At 35.0% G+C, this 18,783-nt stretch overlaps 1 protein-coding gene across 1 annotated transcript in view; it reads right to left on the reverse strand.

Annotated features, from left to right (window-relative positions):
• LOC134529070 (congested-like trachea protein) overlaps positions 1-18,783 on the reverse strand; it is an 80,253-nt gene that overhangs the window by 44,771 nt on the left and 16,699 nt on the right. The window contains exons 3-4 of the mRNA XM_063362777.1: positions 16,296-16,492; positions 828-948 (exon numbers count right to left, since the gene is read on the reverse strand). Coding sequence (XP_063218847.1) covers positions 828-948; positions 16,296-16,492 — 318 coding nt within the window. The remainder of the gene's footprint in view (positions 1-827; positions 949-16,295; positions 16,493-18,783) is intronic.

Raw genomic sequence — 18,783 nt, forward strand, 5'->3', positions numbered from 1 at the left:
AGGATAGCATCATGACATCACCTTGTCAAATATCCTGCTGCACAGCACAAACACATCTAACAACACGTATCTCGGGATGTCCCATGACGTTCAGTCACTCAGTAATGACGGACATTGTGAAAACATGACGACACTGAATGCAAGGAATCCAGAAGGTCCTAGAGAGTAGAGGAGGTTAGCATCATGACATCACCTTGTCAAATATCCCGCTGCACAGCACAAACACATCTAACAACACGTATCTCGGGACGTCCCATGACGTACTGTCACTCAGTAACGATGGACACTGTGAAAACATGACGACAACGAATGTAAGGACTCCAGAAGGTCCTTGAGAGTAGAGGAGGATAGCATCATGACATCACCTTGTCAACTATTCTGCTGCAGAGCACAATTACAAAAGTGGGAAACAAGTAATCACTCAGTCTAGATGGTGTTAATTTCCTTAGTGCTTATTCGGTAAAAGAAACTGTAAGAAGTTTAGGACATCCGTTTATGCACAGAGGCCTACGGTGACAAACCCTGTACATTACATTGAGATCTAAAACACTTTGGCAATGACTCAGTCTGCATAAATTTGAATCATTTCTGGATACAGTAGCTTAGAGAGGAGAGAAGTGGGGCCCAACTTACAACCTACGCCATACACGCATGACGTCTCGGTGACCCATGGTCACAGAAGACCTCTCAAAATATTAGGCAACTGTCTATTATGACCTTTTCTTCATCTACTTCACCACTGTTTCCGGAGTTCCCTTGGAGACCTTGTACAAAGTGGAAAATAGTTTAACATTCAATGCCTTAGTTTAAAATTTTAATTAATTTACCTCGCAACAGCGTAGCAGCAGTTCCTTTGTAAATGCTTCGAAGGCCACCTTCCTTATACAATTTTTTCACAACATCAACAGGACCGGAGTATTTTTGAGGGGTACCACTTCCTTGCTGGATCTGGTAATCAATAGTTTATAATTGGTTAATTTTTTCCTAACTAAAAATAAAACACAATACACTTCCTTTTTTATGAGGCCATTTACGAAAGTTAATCAGATAACAAACTTATAATTGTACTATTTTTACATTTTACTCCCATAATACACAAAGCCATTACTTTCTCAATATAAAGAAACCTTTATTCAAATATAATTACAAAACAAGAATGCACTAAATATTATGAATTACTTAGTATGTTAGATGATTTGGTGTGCCAAAAAAGAGTCAGTGGTTCAATCCCAAAATCTGGCATGCCTCACATTAATGCATAAGTATAAAGCCGGTCTTTAAATGATTCGGAGCTCATAACAACCTATGAAATAAGTCTACTTGGTTCACATGAGGTGTCTTCACTGTTTCGTCCAGATGTTGTGGAATCTGTCTGTTTTCATCAAAGTTTGTGTTTGTGTTGTTATTGTTGTGTCCTCTAGAGTTAAAATATTTGAACCTCTATTATACACATTTCTAGAACTAATTACTATTCTAATTTATCTTTGATTACAAACCATAACCCTATGAGGAATTCTCTGTGTTTTCTTGAAATATATGTTTGGAAAACAGCTCATTTTGGTTTGCTAATATTACTAGTAACATTTCAGACTAGAATTCCAACTAGATTCAACACTAAAGAAAACAGTATGATTACGGATGTTCTTAGAGAATGTATAGGAAAAAAGATTGAGTAAGTCTAACTAATAAACAAGAGCAAATTCAGACTGAAAATAACAAAGAGAAACCTACTTGTGGTTTTTTGAACTATAGAACCAACAATCCTGGAATCTCAATATATATGTGCTTAAATATACATCAAACAAGAACTCTACTTTTTTAATTTTTCTTCTTAGTTATTATTCACAACAGGTTCCTCAAAAATAAATAAAAACAAAAGTAACTTCCAAAAGCAACATATCGTCGGTCTAATTAGCAAACCTCGTAACTCCCTGAAGACAAATTTTACAAGAGAAGCAAAAAACTGAATAACTTTTTTGTTTGTACTAAATATGTGTTTAATTCATCACATAAAAGTTAAAACACCCTCTGACATTTATCAACAAACTCTGTGTCAGTTTTTAATTATTAAACCTTTTTTTAATGGAGTTACGAGGTTTTACAATCATAAATTCAAACTAAATATGGAGATACGAGGTTTGATAAGATATAAATCTTCTTATTGGCGTAAACTTAATGTTGATATTAGAACAATTTTTAGATGAATAGTTATAGCACTAAATTTATTCGTGTATTATAAAAACGTATCTCTAACAATACAAGGGTTATTTCCGATATTGAACAGTAAGGACAGTATACAATACACAACAGCAATATTGTATAGTACATAAAATCAACATTGACTATGAATTCGTTTGAAAGAACATCAAGATAAAACTAGGTTTTAAATACTGATAACTGAGGCAATAAATATTACTCCAATAAACTGTAAAAAAAAAAAATTACCCCTCAGAAATCAATGCTTCAGTTTTGAAAAGGAAGGCTATCATAAAATAAGTGATAGTCTGACTCCATAGTTGTTTTCAGGGACTGCAAATGGTCGTATATAGTTTTCTTTATCTTCAGCCTCTCAGTGTACAGTGCTGGCAAACGATTAAATGGCTTATCAGTAATGTTCTTTTTGAGAATAGGCAAGTTCTTCCACTCTTCTGTGAAACCCAACTTGTAGGAAATAACCCCATCTGGAGTGTACTTCAAGGCTCTGATGTCGGTAACACATGGATCCCCAGTTATTCTGCCTGGTCTGATAGAGCTATACACTTGAGCATGATCAAATTTAAAAAAAAAAAAAACTGTGAGTCAAATAATGAACTTCATATGGACGTGGATTTCTGTGTGCTTCCCTGAAAGTTGCAATGTAGTCAGCTGGAACATTAATCTTCTTGTTTTTCAGCTTTTTTTTTTCTTCGAGTGCATGGAGTCTGCCTCCATTTGTGTGTGTCCGACCTCCAGAAACTTTTTCTTTATCGTTACACACTTTGTCACCGATATCTGTAAGAGTGCATTGGCGATAGTCACATTTCTGTTCTGATAGCAGCAACCATCACTATACAGTATCAATTTGTCGGCATCGTTCCTCAAAGGTAGTTGCGACAAGATGAAGTTGCAAATTATTGTAGCAAACTCATTTGAACCAAGGCCCATCTCAGTCTCGTTCCACAGATAACAGAAGCCATCTTTGGCTTTCAAATCGAAAACAGTAAAAGAAAACAATGAAAGTGCCAATATCGTAAAGAATGTATGATGTTCTACAAGGAATACTCATGAGATCCATGCCGAAATCATTATTGGCTCTTGACATTCTGAAATGATGAATGGATAGCTAAATTGTATAAAATAGTTTAGACATTACCTCCAAAAACATTTGATATTATGGCCTGTATTACAAAAGTTTGAAAAGTATAATTTATTGCAATAAGTGTTTTGCACGCATAAATAACCGATGGATAATAGTTAAAGTGTGAGATAATAATAAAATGTACCTGCTCCATACGTTCAAACAATATCGAAACAATTAGAATAATATTTTAAAAAAATTAATAGACAGTGCAACAATAACACTGTGTTTGTTTACTAACAAAATGGAGTTACGAGGTATGCTAATATGCAGAAAATCGACAGCTGGAGATAAGAGGTTTTCTGAAAATAGGATTGTAGCCCATAGGGATTGTTTATTGTTATGATCTTTGGAATGGTAATAGAACACATAACTGAGTATATAATAGTACCAAAAAACAATTTTTGACAAAAAGTGGAGTTACGAGGTTTGCTAATTAGACCGACGATATGTCTCTGTTCAGTCCCACTTCATTACCTTTGGTTGTTTTTAGTATAAATTTTTGCTCTGGATGTTACACTTTCACTCCAACTCGGACTATGCTTAGTATGGCCGTTAAATCCTTGGTCTTTTGGGACATACATGCCCTGCATTAAGTATGTTGACAATTTTTAATTCAAATCAATGTTTAATGTATTTGTAAGTGAAGTTTCACATTCTAGCATTATTAAGATCTCAGCGTTTTATATGGTTAAATTTTACATTGCATATTAATATATGTTCTCAACAGTGTTGAGTTAATTAACCAATGTGTTAAAGGAATATCCATTAAAAGCCTTTATACAAGTCTAAATTGGAATATTTTTTAGACTAAATTTATCATAAATTCTGATTACTAAAGTAAAGCACCATACTGAAGAATGGCGGTTTTACTAATGCTTCATTACTACAAACCAACATTTTTGTCCCAGCAAAATGCAATACATTTAATGCAAAAACCTTTTTGGTTAAAGTTTTTGGACAGTTTATAATAATTATATCATGAGATTACAAAAGATTACCAGCTTTTTTTGTGAAACAAGCAGAACTAAATATAAAATTGGCAGTGTTTGAGTTGATTAATTTTCACATAGATACAGAGCTAATGCAATTGCTTGGACACAAACTTTATGTTTGTCAAAAAAAATTTTAATGCTGTGCTGTGGCAGAAGTCAGCTTCACAGTTTTTGTCAGGTGATGTTTTCTAAGCATGAACATCTGTACTAGTTCAAAGCTTACCCACTGAGTACAGAACAAGCTTAAGAAGAGCTAACAAAGTGCTTTTGTTTTATTTACAATACCAAATCAGTTTCAAAGATTTAAATTCAAAAAAAGTTAAGTGGCTTGACTATAACTTGGTAGACAGTTGTGGTTTCAAGTTGACTTTTCTCAATATAACATGAAATTGTTTATCATGAAAAACCTTATTCATTTTTTTAATTAGTTTGAATTGTAAATTTTAAATTTTTAAGTATTACATGTGTATACAAAGATATATCAAGGTTAACTGTACACATTTCATTACATACTTAATGTAAAAAAAACATACAAACTAATGTATAAAAAGATTTTTTCTATACATTACCTCTGCCTTATAGATAAACGACTTAAGTGATCCACTATGGTCTTGTACCATTCATCAAATAGCAATAAAAAAATAAAAATTTTTATACAACAATATGTATAATATACAACTTCTCACAAATTCTACGGCGTGCAGGAACAGATGGGCTATCAGCGACCAATTAATTTGTTGTATTCAAAAACATGACTAATTTAAACATTGAAATATAAATTATGATTGAGAGTACAAAAGTCTTCTCCAAGTCTAGGATAACATATATCATATTAATGTCGACCGGGGCTCTGCCCTCCCTCAAGCCCTATGTGCCTTGCCCCACTTCAGGCCCTAATGCCCCCACCATCACCCTCTATCACCCCGACTTAACTCAAACCTCCCGCCAGCGACGTGCTTGCGACGTGTTTTGAATAGCACGCCGCCAATACCACACACTACCGCAAGAAAGTGCAGTAGAGCCAGTGCCTCGTTCCCTTAACAAACACTTAAATGATAGTGTAAACCTTTTTCTTTTATTCCCCAAGTGTAGATGTGCTTCAGGATCCCGAAAACATTCTATAAGTTTACTATGTTTAAGTTACAACTCTGCAGCAATGGGCATGAATATGCCAAAGGCCATTCATATATTTAATAATTTGGAGCTGTAATGTGATAACGTAATTTACTATATGTTTTTGAGGCTGGAAAACGTATGTTATAATTTTAAAAGTAATATGCTATTTTAATATCAATACATTAACGGCACAAATTTGAATGACCTGACGGGTTTTTCAACTCGGCATCAGACACACCTGTCCAGCTACCTCAGCGGCCATCTCTCGACCCAGTCTCTTCTCATCGCCACTCGAGGTAAGACGCAACCAGCACTTTGAGTACTTTACTGAACTGTTCATCCCGTCTCTTTAATACTTTCTAATCGCTTTTGGCTTTTTCAGAGCTTACCTCGGTGGCTCCAATGTTTTATTAATTAAATATTAAATCAGCTAGTCTGAGTTCGGAAACCAACGCGAACCTAATCTCCAACCACGAGGTGACTCTGGACTTCTTATAAACTAGTCGTGCCGTCAGGCATTTTTGCAGTTCTACTTTAAATTGCAATTGCATACGACAGGCATGTGACGCCAAGGCGTGTATTAAAAATCAGCACCGTACTTCCTGTGTTTTTCATCTGTGTCCACCCCCATGCGAACAAGTTGCTGCAGACCAGTGTGTGGGACGCCATGAGACCTAACTGTAGCAACAACCATCGCGTGCCTGACGCTGAGAGCAGGCCAGGTTCAGGGGTTAATGGTAATTGGGATAAGGGGGATACGAGTCACGCTTCCATGTGGGTGACGTCACACCCAGGGTCTGTGCCCCCTAGACACGGTGGTGCCCATTAGTATGCATACCCACGACCATGTCAATATTCAAGATAAAATAACAAGCAATAATTGGTTGTCTGTAAAGTCGGTTTACGGACGATAGTTTAATGTGACGTCATAACAAAACATTGATGAAATGATTGCATACTTTTATGAATAAATTTCTTTTTTTGAATTATCACTATTTCGTATGGGTACAAAGAAGGAGTGAAATAAAATCTACAATGTAATTGATAAATTTACTTTTATTTGAACTCATTAATTCAAATATGTTTATTACTCTAACGAAGAGATTATTTTAACTATAACTTTTATACATGTTTGCTATTTAACTTCTTCCAATCTGTGTTATTCTGTTAAGGATAGGACAATGATAGGAAAAGTAGGAAACGAATGGGAGTGTTTCAAGTTTAATGTGCCTCGAAAAAGTCAAATTGATAGTTGTTCCAATCGAGTGGAAGAGAAATAGATGCAGCGCAAGCGTACAATGAGCATAACTGGACACAGTGTAACGGGACAATGTGCATAACGGGACACTTTTTCGTGCGTGCAGCCGGCGTTCATCGATTTATTAGACGTTGTCACTTAAAAAATTCATTTAAAATATATTGTGTTGTTTAAGCATGATTCAAACAAAATTATGGAAAATCTGAATCCATGCCAACTACAACGTTAATTAACTGTGTACCAATGTGATTGCTCTTTAGTATGTGCATATACAGCTAGCAGCTTCCCTCACCAACAAAAATTTAAATTTGGAAAAAAATTAATAAATTAGTACAAAGAGTGGGCCAAAAGTCATGAAGGGGTTATAAATGTGAATAAATTTTTATTTATTATTTAGTTTCCATTGATTATCACAAACTGTATTCCACACATTAAGTGTAAATCTCCCATCCTCTGTCTTGAAGTCTGTGAAAAATCAATGGCAACTAATGTTAATAAATAAAAATCTTATCCACAGGTATAACCCCTTCATGACTTTTGGCTCATCCTGTAAGTATTACATATTTAATACAGGCAACCTCGATGATGGTGAGTCCCAGGCCAAGAATATACCCACAATTGTTTCTTAGATAAATGTGTACAAAATAACTCATGAGCTCTTACAAAGTATGCAACACTGTCACATAGTGTGCCTAACAATTATTAACTGATGTTTAGGGGCATGCAGATTTCGCGAAAAGATTTCCAGACTAGATGAAAGTTAAAACACTTTAGCACCGCCTGTGTTTCGTGATTGGGTGAGTTTCTCCCAGGTACATATCGATTGTAACAACACCAATCACAGTGATTCAGTGTGAACGTAAACGCGTCCTGAGTGGCTCGGTCAAATAAGGCAACGACTTCTCTTGCAGACGGCCGCCAATCACAAGGAAGAAACCACAGGCGCGTGTATGCATTGTTGCAGTCTAGTAAGTGTTCAGATCTTTTCGCGAAAAAAGCCTGCCCCTACTGATGTTTAATCACACACATTATTATGCTGACTAATCAAGTCATCAGCAGCTTGCCATATTCAGCAACAAGCCATGCTTTCATCCCAGTGATATGAGGTTATTTGATTGATCACAACTGCCATGCATCAGCAAACCTTCATTTGGGCGCTGCTCGCAGTGCGAGCTGAACTGCCTTGTGCTGTTCTCTTTCACACCCAGATTCTCCTCGATTCTCCTGTTCCAGCCCCACTCACTCACGAGACTTGCGCTGGATCGCCATCGTGACTTGAGGTGAAGGAAAGTTTTACTTCATTTGATGAACTTGCTACATTTTTGCTCTCAAGTTTTCCTCACCTGGCCGTGCAAACCAACTTTAGTCCTACAGGCAGATTACAAACACACATTTTGCGGTCATGTGTCCACGGTCAGCTTAGATGTGCATGTACGCTCCTAATAACTTTATATCTGTGCAGAAGACGCATGTTCCTTCTATTTGTATTAGATGTCACTCATCACTGATTCATTGACTGTTGATCCGCCTAATTTTCTGGGGTTTATTTCACTCCATGACAATGAAATTTCTCTTGAATTAACTCAAGATGCTCTATCAATGCATTTAAATTATCGCCTAAAAAGATAGTAACTTAGGAACCAGGAAAAATTAAGGAAATTGTCATGGATACCTTAAAATTGGATGAACTACGCTTGTTCAAACATTGCGCGTTTAAGTTGATGAACTAAAAAACTGAGGATTTTATCCTCAAGACTCCGTTAATCGACACTAGCTCTGAAACATCCAAAATAAAGCGTGAACAAACTGAAATAAAGCAGGAACTCCGTAAGAAGAAATATTCAGAAGAAACCTTTAGTGAAGTGCTTAAAACAGTCTCCAGGCAATACGAGAGTCGAACAGCAAGAATCTCCATGCCGCACTTCAGGTGACAAAGTGATCCACTTCTGACACAGCGGGAATCACGTGATATCAATGCTACTCAAAACAAGTAGTGTGTCAACGAGTAAGGTTTTACTATGGTGCAATACTCGCCTAAGCTTGATAACAACGTAGATACTAAATCTTATCTCAAATAAACTAAGAAAACTCTGATGTAAGTTGGTGTCAGAAACATTTCCACATTGAAAACAGTTACTAAACCAGTTTGTCAGAAAACAAAAGCACTCTTCATAACACTTTTTGATCTGCTTGTTCAAGACCAGGTTTGACTATATTAAAAATGTACTCAATCTCACAAGTAGTAAAACTTTGTATGAAATATAATACATATGCTTCATTTCATATCTCAGTTCTTGAAAATGACTTCAACAGGATCAATAAAAATGTTTTCTGGCCTACCAGGTGCCTTATAATCCCTTTCTTCTGCAAACTTGTGGCACTGCAAGATCCCTGCCCTCCCCAACATTACAGAGTATTTTTTAGACGTGATGCTTTTAAGTAAGGTGGTATAAGGCTGATTATATAGATAAACGTCTTGGTGACCGAGTTTTGTATTTATGTTTCATCATTTGGAATTTTCTTGTAAATAATTCTGATATTAAATTACTATCTTTATATGAATTTTCACATGGTTGGCTAGGTTACTATTTATGTGTGATTTACAATATTTTACATCATTTTAATGTTCTTTTGATAACTATATTTTTACATGTGTGTTTCATGGTGTGTTTGGGACATTTATAGAACGTGAGACAGTGGTATCTGTGAAAGAAACAAAGAAAGATACCTACGCGGTGCCATGGTGCCGAAATAATAAGACGGTACTTATTGCATCCTTTGTTTATAGAGAGAGATGTTTGACAGGCGGATGGGAAAGCTCTCTGACCGGGGAATCACCGAATAGTACCAAAAAAATCAAAGAATAATCTTTGTAACCAATAGGAACACAGCTTTTACAGGGAAGTCCCAGTTTGCACTGTTCTGTGTGGTTTTTGTACTGTGCTTTGTCTTGTCAGTCGTCGTTCGAGGGCCGCGCCGAGAGGTCACGCCGTTTGGCGGCTCACAAATAACCTTTGTTGAGCAAACAGAGGCGGATAATTTAATGTCTGGGGCTGTGGCCATGTTGCAACTTATGTAATACAACCTTAGTTTTTTCTTAGTTTCAGACTTGAATTCAAATTTTGGCCCCAGATGTGCGGCCAAATGGTCCATCAGTCCACCGGGACAGAGTTCTCGAGTTTCTTTGTACCTAGACGATAAGATCGCTAGGGTCATTCTTTCGTTAAGGCACAGAACTGGGAGTAACGATTGGCGGAAGTGAATGGACCTATTTTGTAAAAAAACATGCAAGTTTTTCACTGTGAAAAAAATAAAATTCAAAATTCATTTCAAACACTTTTATTTGGAGGAGTGCAAACTGCGGAATTTGACAGACATTGAGTGACTTGAGGATTTGAGATCGGACATTTTTAAGTACAATTATGTTATTATTAATGTAAATATTAGTAAACAATAAAACTATAATAAAACTTAATTGGGCTATCCCTTACGAACCCAGTTCTCCCCACATCATAAATCGTAACAATATGATGGTACGTACATACGTTAACCTTTGAGTATGAAAAAAACATTTTGGATGGTATTTATAACATTGGTGCTACATTATTTTCCACGTGTGTCAGTTGATGGTATTTAACTAAAGAAAGATTCGCTAAGTAATTTAACTACAATATGTAAAAGTAAAATATAGATTGAAATTTTAGAGGCACAATTTACTTTTAGTATAGTTTGAGTGTGTTTCAAAGTCAAACTTTTCAAAACTCACGTTTAACATCAACAATATTTGTGTTTAGGAACTGTTTTATTTTGATGAACAGTGGTTTCATTTATAATTTGGCAATACACTACTTAAAAAAAAAAAAAAATGGTAACAAAACTGTGTACTGCATCTTTAATTTGAATAATTATGAACCAAATTAGGCAACACTTTAATTGCTTGAGATAAGAAAGTAAAATACTAAAAATATATATTTCAATTATCAGTTATACTTTTTGACATCGCTGATTTATACCATGGCTCACACGTCTCATTCATTATAACGAAATGCACACCGCATGTTGATTCATAATCATCAAATACATTATGTGTTTCAGAAGTGCATGGAGAATACTGCATGTCTCAACGAGTGTTCATAATCACTAATCAGCCTGCTGAAAACAAACCTACTCTTTTGGTAGCTGTCATGACTACTTGCTTGTATTTTTAAGTGCAGTCTTTAATGAGGCTTTTCTTTAAGGATGATAGTGCAAATATTTCAATTCTTTAATATCCTTAGCCCTAGTGGTAAAATTATTGGTTCAAGCAAAACTTTCATACAAACCAAACATGAAAAGTAGCACAATTCAAACACAGAGGACATAAAAAAAATAAAAAAAAGGGAAGTAGAAAGACAGAATATAAGACATCACAACATTTCAGGGCTTGTAATCTGTTCTCTTCATTCAGAAACTTTAATTCAATTTTATGACTAATGCCACTTGTTTTTCTGGCCTGTGCATTTTATATTTAGTTGCTTTGCCCAGTCCAGTCTTTTGTGTTTTTGTAGACTTACGTTAGGCAATGGAAAAATTACAAAAAAATTCACACAGCAGTAATGCATCACTATTGCCATTAAAACTTTCAAGATAAAATAGTTCTCTATTATTTTAACGATTTAATTTCTTCTTCGTGATTCTACATATATTTAATTATTTATTTTTGAAAGTAGCCGACCTTAGCTTGTTTTTTGTATTTTGAACACACTACTGTCTTGGTTTTCTGCAACAGAAGCTCTTCTATAATGTTTGTCCCACATTTTTTACTCAACTTTTCAATTGATGTTAACCTTATAAAGAAAAATAAGTTTTAGAAATGTAGCCTGTCAAAAACTATCAATTACTGCAATATGGGATACATGCTCAAGTGATGAAAATATTACCAAAAATCATTGATAATTAAAAACAAATATTTATTTACAGACACATATATGCACATATGTATGTACATATGCAGACACACACAAAAGCATGTACACACATAAACAACATTTCTTTATTTCATAAACTGGTTATTGTAAACTGAGTAATTTAGATCTCACAAATACTACCATGATTCCCAAACATTTACATTACAGTTCTGATTTCTTGTGAAAAACAGTGTTGAGTATTTAAAAAATAAAACATGATGAAAACTTTTTTTGTGCAAGCCAATTAGAAAAAATTGGCTATAGAGCAAGCACAACTGAACAGAGATGAAAAGAGAAGTTAAAATTATATGAGCGAAAATGAAATCATAAAAGAAAAATAATATATGAGAGTACATTTAAATGCATAGAACACCAAGCTTTAATGCACTTTCACTAAATGCAAAATCTTAATTAAGATGAACTTATTCGTTCACTAACCCAATCACTTCACTGCAGGAATGATTCCTGATATACTGATTTTGATCTAGCTAATGCCATTTGAATAATAACCATTAAACATGTTATTTAAATGTGCACTTCAGTTTCCCTTAAGTATACATATTATATGTTGAAAAAGTAAAAATTTCCCTTGGAAACACTGAAAACACATCTTTATTGACCGTGACTTCGTAACATCAGTGGATTTACACTGTTATAGCATTCGCAGTGAGAGTGTGAGGATATATCGCTTGCAGTCATACTAAAGGTAGTAGTTTTATAGTCAAAAACAAAACTTACACAGATTTTGAACTGAAAGCAAAAGTAGGTCAATGGATAAAATCACTTTTTTAAGTGAAACTTCTTTGGGCGTGATGAAAGTAAAATTTCAAGACCGAATTTTAATGCAAATTTCAAGACCAAATTTTAATGCAACATTTTCGTGAAAACTTGTTGTGACATGTTTCTGATGTGAAAAAGGACAGAAAACAGGTACTTAGCCAAAGAGATATACCTCTTACAATATACTTATGAGTTGAGGTTTCAATTGCCAAAGAAGTTTCACTTCTATAATGTGTAATCAGTTACACGTGCTCTTTTTTTTGTATACTTTAAGTGTGATCGTTGTGCGTAATTTGTTTGTTGTTATTTTAGGTCTTGTAGATAATCTAAGATAAGGTTGTCATTTAGACTTGAAAGGTCAGCCTCCATAATTTGATAGTGAAAGTTGAGACGACTGTTCTCTTGTGAGATGGAGGGTGGTGTGAACTCACCTGTAGATACCTGTCTGTGTGGGTTGACTTTCTGTAGAAGGAAAACTGCCTTTTCTGGATGTCTTATGGCCCGTCTACAATAGCAATGTCCTAAACTGTGTCCTAAGGACACTAATCGCTGATTGGTCCACGTGACCCTCTGACATCATGCGTCAAGTGGGCAAAGGTCCGAACCTACCTGGTCCGAACACATTCGTCAATTTGAACTTTTTGTCCCAATCTGTGTACTTCGGACACAGAAAAAGAACAGAACACTCACAATATTTGAATTTCCGGTTACCGTTTGAAAACGTGGTGTTTGTTTTTGTTAAATATCTGAATAAATATATAATATTGAACTCCCACAACTTTCATAAGTTCAATCTCAAACTACAAAGCATCAAAACAATAAACAAAAACATTTGGTTTGGCACATTTACTGCGCTCTGGTGACAACTTTAGAAATCAATACATTCGGACATCGGACATCGCAATTGTGGACAGGGCAGTTTTCGGTGAGACAATGTGACGTCACTCACATTCGGATAAGGACACGGACCACGCACAGGTTCGGACTATTGTAGACGGGCTCTTAGTCACAGAGGAGAGGATAACCACATCGGCCACAGTATTTATAGAAAAACCAACCCACACAGACAGGTATCTACAGGAGAGTTCACAACACCCTCCATCTCAGAAGAGAACAGTCATCTCAACTTTGGTCACCACAGCTCGAGCCATTTACAAAGAAGACAATATTTGGGAAGAAATGAAACATCTAACAAGTGCTCTTTAAGTAAATGGTTATTCTAAATATGAAATAGGAAAGCCATGAAGCCACCTCAACAGTAAAAGAAAGAGCATCTTTCTAATAGAGCCTTCATTCCATATGTCAAAGGAATTTCAGACCAAGAGGCAAAAATTCTTAGGAAGCATGAAATTCATACCATTCTCAAAACTATAAACAAGATTGAAGGGTCTCTGACATCTGTAAAAGATAAAACTCCAGCCGAAAACCTACCTGGTGTGTACAACGTTCCGTACTCTTGTGGCCAGGTATATATGGGACAAACTGGCAGACAATCACAAGGGTTAATTAAAGAACATATCAGCAACCATGAACAAAAGACAGGTCGCCAAACAGCCCGGCCGATCAGAAGAGAAGAGGCCACTGATTTGCCAGCACCCCCAGCTAATCACAGAAGCCCAGCTCCAATTGCCAAACCAACAGGCCAACAAGAGACGAAAGGAAGGCTGTGATTGGCCCACAGCTGCAGCCAATCGAGAATCACTCCCCTCTCAGGCAAGAGTACTAAAAAGGCAGGAGAACTTGTAATAACCTCAGTATATAACTCTACCTTGATGATGGTGACTGCAACGTCGACTAAACGTTGGTGAATTATTCACCTTGGACGCAGCTACAACCCAGAAGCCAAGCAACTTCAGACAATGGCTGCAAAAGCCTGCAATCTCAATTGAAGAAGAATTTTTTTACTACAGAGCCCATCGATTTTATTTTTGAACACCACAAATGTGATGAGTTGTTCTTTGCGCTATGCTTGAATGTCTTGTATCTTCTTACCTTTGGTTATTTAGAAGGGGGAAAAAGAAAGGATGGCTTTATTTACAGTATAAGCTGCAACACATTTTATATTTATACCTGGTTTTACGTACATTTCTTTCAATACTTAACTTGAAACAAAAATTTGGTTTTTGAAATGGGAAAATACGTGGTTTCCCGTAAAATGTTCGAAAAAAATTGAAAAATAATATGGTGAATAATAACCTACCATCTCGTTTGTTTACACTTAACGTTTTATAAATTGTTTATGGTATGTGAAGACATGTTACAATATGTTTAATGTAAGTTTGCCATGTCCCCATGATTTCACGGACTATAGTTGTTATCTAGAAAGGTACACATTGTGTAGGTGTTGCCCTGTTTATGCCATATGCCAAAAGATAAGAGTTGGTGTACTGCTTCATTTAGTACCTACCACGTGTTTTAATTATTCAATAATAAGTTATTTTAATTTTTTGGTTGAATTTAACAAAGTTATTGGAGATGATCTTATGTATATTATTTGGGATAGTTTCTGAAACCCAAAACTGTTTTTATTTTGTAAAAACAATCAGTAATTTTTGTTTTATTTAAAAGGGAGGAAGGGGGGGGGGGGGAACCCTTGAAAATAATTTTTTATAATTTCCTGGCATGTTTTCAAATCATTCTGCAAGATGACATTGTGATACTTCCAGTAGTTTATCATTTTATCAAATGGTTAGTTAGGTATACATATGTGATATTCTAAAATTGGTTGGTTGGTATAGGTCAGCAACATTTGAAATACTGTAAAATCATTAGAAATTATCAATTTAAAATGTTGCTAACAATCCCAGCAACAAACAGGTGCTATGATAAAGCATTTTAGCTTTGTTAAAAATTTTATTTTTTGCACATTTCATTTTTGACTCTTGAAACCAGGATTCAGATTAAGGGTGGATTCGAAGCAAACTTTAAGATTCCGATTCGAGATTTGGATTCAAGAAACTTGGGATTTGACCCATTATTAATTTTTATTAATAAAAAAGTGTATAATTCAACAAATATGATACTTAGATTTTTCTTAATACTTATTTCACCTTAATATTCTCAGTTTGATTGACACCTGATGCTTTTGAATCACAAATACTCAGAAAAATAAAAAAAAAGGAATCTGCAAATTTTTATGTGTTTGAAATGTGCCATCAAATTAAAATCATGTTACTAATGTAAGAGATGCAAGATAAAACAATATAATTTTTTTTTCTAATACATTTAGATCAAACATTCTGGTATAAAATTGATGCTAAATAAATTACATTCAATGAATTGATCACGACAGAAAATTAAATTAGTGTAATTTGCGTTAAGTTTTGTCAAACTGCTGATTGATTTTCTGTTTTTAGTTACATTCCGGTGCTAAATGCTGTATTAACTTTCATTTAGGTGTTATATGTTTATATTGACATGCTTTGCTGTGTTATTTCGGTTTTATCGCAATTCGCACAATCTGGTCGCTAGCTATTGGCACATCAGCAATCTGCTATTTTCATAGGTTATAACTGCACTATATAATATTTATGTATGTTCTGCATATCAAGCTGCATATTACTTTGATTTCCAAGTATTGTTAATACAAGCACTGCAAAATATTCATTTTCCCGAGTTAAGCAGCACACATGTTATATTGACATGCTTTGCAGTGTTATTTCGGTTTTATCGCAATTCACACAATCTGGTCCCTAGCTATTGGCACATCAGCAATCTGCTATTTTCATAGGTTATAACTGTACCATACAATATTTATGTATGTTTTGCATAGCAAGCTGCATATTACTTTGATTTCCAAGTATTGTTAATCCAAGCACTGCAAAATAATAATTTCCCCGAGTTAAGCAGCACACAAGTCACACCTGCAGTAAGCACTTGATCCTTTCTCCGGGGGTCGCAAGCGTCGTCGTGAAAACTCCTGAAAAGGCTCCCGCGAAGAACAACTGTGGCAGCGTCAGAGGTTTGTCATTGTCTATTTGCTGGAGTCTCTTTCCAAGCCCAAAGCCAAAAAAACTGATGGCAAATATCGGTGCGATCCCGGCAATTGGCACGCCCATTCCTGGAACACAATCACACTAAATTACATGAGCAGTTATTATGGGAAAAAGTTACATTTCAAAACGTAACCAATCACAAATAAATTACTAATATTCAATGCCATATTTTAATTCACATGAATGGATGTAAAAATTTTTTAAGAAATTATCACTTGTGATACACTCCTCCTCATATGTTATCTTGCCTGCAATTGAGCCAATGAGGGGGAGAGTCCATATATATTTAAAGTGCTATCCTTGTTATTTGTCTGTATGTGTCATGTCATGCCCACTACCAAAGTCTTACAACTGTCAGTAGACATGTTACAAAAATAAATTTATAAAAAAATTATGTAATGAGTAGGGCTCAAGGGCTCACCAACGACTTTATTTGTTTATTTAAATTTGTAGCATGCCCACCAACAGTTAAGAAACTTTTTAGATGGGTTCTACACACAAAACGGTGCACAGGACATTGTAGTCCCTACAGGCATGCAAGTGTCAGACTTATGCAGGCACTAAGTGCAGGTATACACCACCTGCAAGGAGAAAACTAACAGGTAGCCAACTGACACTCTGTACCTGCAGGGACTACAACACACGCTAAAAAAGACATAACGTACAATATATTTAAAGACAAGAACAGACAGTTACAGTTACAAATATCACCAAATAATATATCATCAGAATATAAAATACATAATAAAGTGACATCAATTAAGGAAAAATCAACTAGGATTAGAAACCAAATAACAATAAAAATATTGCAAGACAACTAGGTTAACACGAGGCATGTCATGAAAGTAAGTACAGTTTCGTTCCACCGCCACTGCATCGGTAGTGTTACAGTTCCGTGCATGCGCACGTGTGTGTCTGGTTTATTGCCTGTACGCTGAGGGCATTACAGCTGGATCGTGTCGTGTTCACGTTTGTTAGTGAGCGTTCAAAATGTTTAAGACGATTGCCGATCCCGCAGACTGTGCAGAGCGATCTTTAATACAGTTTTTGAAGGCAAAGAATGTTAAGCCAGCTGAAATTCATCGTTAACTTGTACAGATTTCTGGTGAAAACGTAATGACGGATGGAATGGTTAGAAAGTGTTCGATAATTCAATGATGGACGCACCAATGTTCACGACGAAACTCGGAGTGGGCAGCCTTCTGTTGTCAATGATGGTTTGGTTGCAAAAAAGAATGAGAAAATTCGTGAAAACAGACAGTTCACAATAAGAATGCTGTGAGATGAATTTACATAAATTTCAAAAAAAAACTGAATTCAGCAGATGCTGTCTTCACTGACTGCATCTTTCTTTGTTAAGGGTATTGACAAGTTGGTTTCCCTCTATGAAAAATGTCTGAACAATGGTGGTATTTAAGTAGAAAAATAGTTTAAGTAATGATCTTTCATGTAAAAATAAATTTCCTGTTGATAAAACATTATTTATGCAAATATTTCCAAAATGTTACTTACTTTCCAGACACACCTCATATTTAATTCAAATCGAGGTAAATTGTAAACTTTTTTTAAAAAATAAGTATATATTTCTTTATAAACAACGCTTAATTGAAAAATGTTATTGTAAACAAACACACAACTTTTTCATGTCTATTTTGCTGTATAAGTTGTCTGAATATTTATGATATTTATCAGTGTTCAAACAAAAATGACTGTTATATTTGCTTCATTTTAATCAATACTAGTTTTATCTAAGAGGCCAAGCTTAAAATATTTGTGGAAAGACGTTCAAGTGAGCTTCATTTTCATATCTAAGTAATATAGGTACTGCAGTATGATGCCATTTAAGAACAAAATGGAAAATTGAAATTTTTTGGCAAATATGCCTATCACAAATTACAACACAATTTTCTTAACATTTTGATTTTATACACTGACATTTTCATAGTACCGAGACCACCATCTTTATCTGAGTAAACAAGAAAAATTGCAAAACAAGAATAAGGATTTAAGGATTAAATAAGATGTAATGTGTCCAAGTTAGATATAAGCCTAATCACAAATTAAATATGCATGGCATAAGTCAACAGAAAAATAGAGCATATCAGCAGGATTATTAGTTAAATTTAAGTAATAATTATTTACACATCAAGCACCTCAAACATTCTAAACAATATTATGATCAGTTGTGATAATTTGACCATGATCCCAAATCATAAGATATGAAGAATAGAAAAATTAAGAAAAGAAAGAAGATATCAATTGTAAGTAAGAATTTGTAAAAACCCAGGCCCTCTCCATGTGTTAAGCAGTTTGATTAACAATTTGTTATGTTGTCTGATCATATTCAGGATTTGGT

Source organism: Bacillus rossius, chromosome 2 (assembly GCF_032445375.1).
Source record: "Bacillus rossius redtenbacheri isolate Brsri chromosome 2, Brsri_v3, whole genome shotgun sequence".
NCBI classification, from domain to species: domain Eukaryota; kingdom Metazoa; phylum Arthropoda; class Insecta; order Phasmatodea; family Bacillidae; genus Bacillus; species Bacillus rossius.